The sequence below is a fragment of the Haliotis cracherodii genome, unplaced genomic scaffold (genome assembly GCF_022045235.1).
Source record: "Haliotis cracherodii isolate W230 unplaced genomic scaffold, xgHalCrac1.p SCAF_11, whole genome shotgun sequence".
Classification (NCBI taxonomy): Eukaryota; Metazoa; Mollusca; class Gastropoda; order Lepetellida; family Haliotidae; genus Haliotis; species Haliotis cracherodii.
In genome coordinates this window covers 21,697,656-21,702,058 of record NW_027266266.1, presented here as the reverse complement: position 1 = coordinate 21,702,058, position 4,403 = coordinate 21,697,656, and the positions used below count along the sequence as shown (strand labels likewise).

The 4,403-nt window shown below is 39.9% G+C and overlaps 1 protein-coding gene across 1 annotated transcript; it reads left to right on the top strand.

Moving 5' to 3' along the window:
* The first annotated feature begins 2,103 nt into the window (after positions 1-2,103).
* Positions 2,104-2,697, top strand: LOC139455571 (uncharacterized). Its single transcript, XM_071237121.1, has 2 exons — positions 2,104-2,290; positions 2,477-2,697. Exons 1-2 carry the CDS (start codon positions 2,104-2,106, stop codon positions 2,695-2,697), a joined length of 408 nt encoding a protein of 135 aa, XP_071093222.1.
* The last annotated feature ends 1,706 nt before the right edge of the window (positions 2,698-4,403 follow it).

Sequence of the window (4,403 nt, the reverse complement as noted above, 5' to 3'; positions counted from 1 at the left end):
TTGAGCACAACCACCAGTAGCTAAAGTTATGACATAAATCCTGCCGGAGTATCATGCAGGAAGTAAAGGATAAAACACGCCCCAAATGGTTTGGTTGAAAATGTAATATTGAGGAAGAGGGACAAAAGGCAGAGTGTTTACATTTTCAACCAAACCCAGAAAATACGAAAAATGCACTTTTACATGACAAATTTTATTTGGGTATTTTGTATTTGGAAAATTGTAATGCAGGGAGAAGGGAAACTCAGAAACGAATACACCCAAGCACATGCGCGGGCATCAGACATTCCATGATTTGCACGAGCTGGAAGTTCGCGATTAAAGTCGTACACGTGGGACGTCTTCTCATTTCTGTCAGCAGTACAGTGCACGACAAGAAGGATGGAGAGAGGAGACGGCGATGATATTTTGTGACTCGGTCGAGCGCTATTGAAATTGAGGGAAAGGATGATAGTGACCGTGAGTTTCAGTTTAGATTTGGTGATCCTCTGGACAGCATGGACATTGATAAGGAACTCGAAATTTGTGTACCTAAATCGACAAGGTACAAAAGCGACTGGGCCCTCACGGTTTTCCAAAGATGACAAAAGGAGAGAAGACAAAGGGCTATGGATTGCAATTTGGATCTTCCGACTGAATGTTTGACACAAAATATATTGGAAATGAAGCCTGAAAACATCGGTATAGCAATGAAATTTTTCGTATTTGAAGCACGAAAACAAGATGGAGGCCTCTATCCATCATATACTATTTACGGCATATTCACTTCACTACAGTCGGCTATCAGAGCTAAAGGTTCCCACATAAATGTGTTTGAAGGCGAAGAGTTTGAAGACAGTCGAAGGTGTTTGTACGCCGTCATAAGGAAACGTTCTGCCGAGGGTTTGGGGGCATCATGCAGAAAGCCTACTGAGACCATCACATGTGAGGAAGAGGAGCAGCTTTGGAAATCTGGGATGCTGGTGACCACACACCAAGACAACTGTTGGACTCAATTTTGTACCTTACAGGCAAGTTACATTTTAGTGTATTTGTCGTTGACGTAAGTGATACGAGTTTTACTTAAAAATATAAAATTGTGTAACGAAAGTGTAAATTGCACCTAATTTTACAGACCACATTCTGACCATGAGTGAAATTCAAATTGTAATGACCCGGATTGGATAGTTGATCCGTGAAATTCTGTACATTTAAACCGAAAAATCACAATAAGTCAAGATTAGAAACTATGTGAAACACTTTAATTCTTTTCAAGCTCTACTTTATTTTCGTGTGTGTTGCAAGTACATAGACAGATTTTGACCCGGCCAGTAGTTTTTAAAAAAAAGCAAACTGTTTGTCTTGACCTTATAATTCAAATGATTTGTAGTAGTTCTGTATAGCAAAGTTTCCATAATTAACATAATTACATTTCAAGTATATTTGTAGGTCTGCACTTCACGCTGAGGGGAGGAGCACAGGTCCTTAAGGATGTTCAGGAACCCACAATTACCGGACCACATAAGGACCAGAACGGGCGACAGTTCCTTCTGTACACGGAAGATGTGTCCAAGACAAACGCCGGTGGTTTGAAGCAGCGGAAACAAGCCCCTTAGCAAGTGCGTGCCTACGAAAACTGCGAAAATCACGACCGCTGTTATGTACGACTGTTTGTGAAGTACAAGTCACTGTGGTGAGTATGGTATACATTTGTATCGGAACTTTGTATACAAACTCAGTATTAATCATATGTATGTTCCCCTGTAACTGCAAGTACACAAAAATCTTAAACGAACTTCAGGCTTTCTTTCAAATCGACATTCAGGTATATATATATATATATATGCTTCAAAGATGGCGAAATTGGTCTATGGAAATATCACCTATATTTTAAATTGTTTTCAAAAATCTAAACTCAAATTCAAATTGCGAAGTAGAATAATGTCATCTTTTAACACTTCGTCTTATTTTTATTTACCTTAAACAGGTAACCAGTTTAATCATTGATTAGACCTCAAATGGAATATATTTCATGTTGTATTATATTGTTGATGTTTATATTTTTACTGTTTTTGTAGTGAAGACGGAAAGAATACTGACTACTTCTATGTCACTCCCTGAACCATGCTGAAGGATGGAAAATGGTACCTACAGACACCTGATGGGCATAACACGCTCAAAGTCACGGTCAAGCGCCTGTGCAAAGAAGCTGATTTGGAAGGCACCAAGACAAACCACTCTCTCAGAGCCACGGCTGCTACAAGGCTTTATCAAGCCAACGTAGATGAACGGATGATCTGCGAGATAACTGGTCAGCATAAGGATTTGCTTGTTCTTTTTTAAAAACTACAAATTTTAGTACACGAAAACGCCTACATTATGTCCCATGAATTCGTCATATTTTCCTGTTCTCGCACCTTCAGTGTTTCAGTAATGTGACATTAATTCCACACACTCCATTTGTTACCAGTTTAAGAATATTCCTTTTTCCATGAAGGTCACAAGAGCGAAGCTATGCGAAGCTACAAACGTACATCGGATGTACTGAAGGCTAACATGTCTGACATCCCGTCAAATACACCTAAGCAACTTCAGTCGGAGACGGCGACAACTGCATCGGAAGGGACAACCGGGTGCGTGGTAACGGCAAAGACGGCTACAACCGAGTCGGTGAACAAGGACAAGGCACATGTCGTGTTCAATGTTACAATCTCGTAAATGTAACGATTGGTGTTTCAAGTGAAATAATAAAATTTTGAAACATGTTTTTTTGTACTTTATATATTGCTTTAATGCCCGGGAAATTATGTCTAACATCCCTGGGTCATTCTATAGAATATCCCTGGGATGAGGGACGTTTTATAGAATGTCCCTGGGATATTCTATAGAATAACCTAGAGAGTAGGGATATTCTATAGAATAACCTAGAGAGTAGGGATATTCTATAGAACAATGATAGCTGCCACTGGAAGTTTATATGCAGAGGTACTGTAAGTCCCCATGATCCACAGCGAGGTGGCCTAGCTTTGGTTACTGGTGGCCTATAGCCCATGTTTTAAACTGTATTGTTATGCTCAAATATGTTTCATAAAATGTTTTTAAACATAGTATGCTCAAATAATTCATAACTTGTTTTTAAACATAACTTTTGCATAAATAACTAAATTGTGAATATATTCACTTGGTCTCGTAGCTATATGGCTGAAATAATGCTGATGTGACGTTGAATTTTAACTCGCTCACACCATGTTGCTGTCGTCAGATTCATTGCGTTGAAGGTGACCACTGCAGGGAAGTTGAGTAGTGTCGCATGTGCAGGTAGTTTAGCATAGACAGGTGTTCTGTAGGTAAGTAGTGCTAAGTAAGGACATGCACCTGATATTTCTGATTTCTTCAACAGGTTCTTGACAGTCTGTACCATTCTTTTGATGTGACCGTTGCTTTGCAGGTATAATGGCGAACTTGTTTGATGAGCAATTCCCCATTTACGCAAAAAGTGGCGAACTCTTGACAACTGAACTGGGGTCCGTGATGTGAATGGCTGGTACTCTATGTACTCTGCAAAGATTGACTTCAGGTACTGTATTACTGCTGCTGATGTGTGGCTCTCAAATTTCCTTTCTACCGGAAACTTGTTGTAATAATCAGATACAAGTAAGTATTGATTACCTTTATAGTCAAATAAGTCGGCTCCAATTTTCTGCTAGGCATATGACGGTATGTTATGATCTTGTTCAGGAAGGAAGGTGGTTCCTTCGGCTGTTTCTTGGCAAACTGTTAACAGGTTCTGCATTCTGCTGTGACCTGTTAGTTATCAGATGATATGATATCAGTGGACACTTTTCGCTTCCATTTGTGTCACTATAGATCCCTGGTGTCCCTGATGGATCAGATTCGTTTGTTGTCAGAGTGACGGCGGCGTGAGGATGCGATATCCTTTAAGTATTATTCCATTTACTACACATAGACTTTCAACATACGTCCAATATTCTCTCAGACCTGGAGGACTTTCTGTGATATGTTCTGGGCATCCATGAAAGATGTCTTTGAGGTGATTCAGGGTTCGATCTTTTTGTGTTTCATCATTGATCTCACAGGCAAAGTGTTGATATCAATGTCGATCATAGGAGTCTCACTTGGACATGGTGGGAATCTTGCAACTACATTTTTCTTCGCGGGGTTGTAGGTAATGTCTGTCTCATACTTCGCTAGTCGTAGAAGTCTTCTCTGTAAACGAGGGGGTGTTTTTCCAGATACTTTCGAGTGGTTTGTGATCAGTCTCTTTTACAGTATATCTTCCATAGACGTAGTGATTCAGTTTCTCTAACACCCACATAATCACTAGAAGTTCTCTCTCGATATTGCTATATCTCTTCTCAGGATTGTTGAGTGACCTGCTGGCATAGCACACTGGTTTTCCTTCC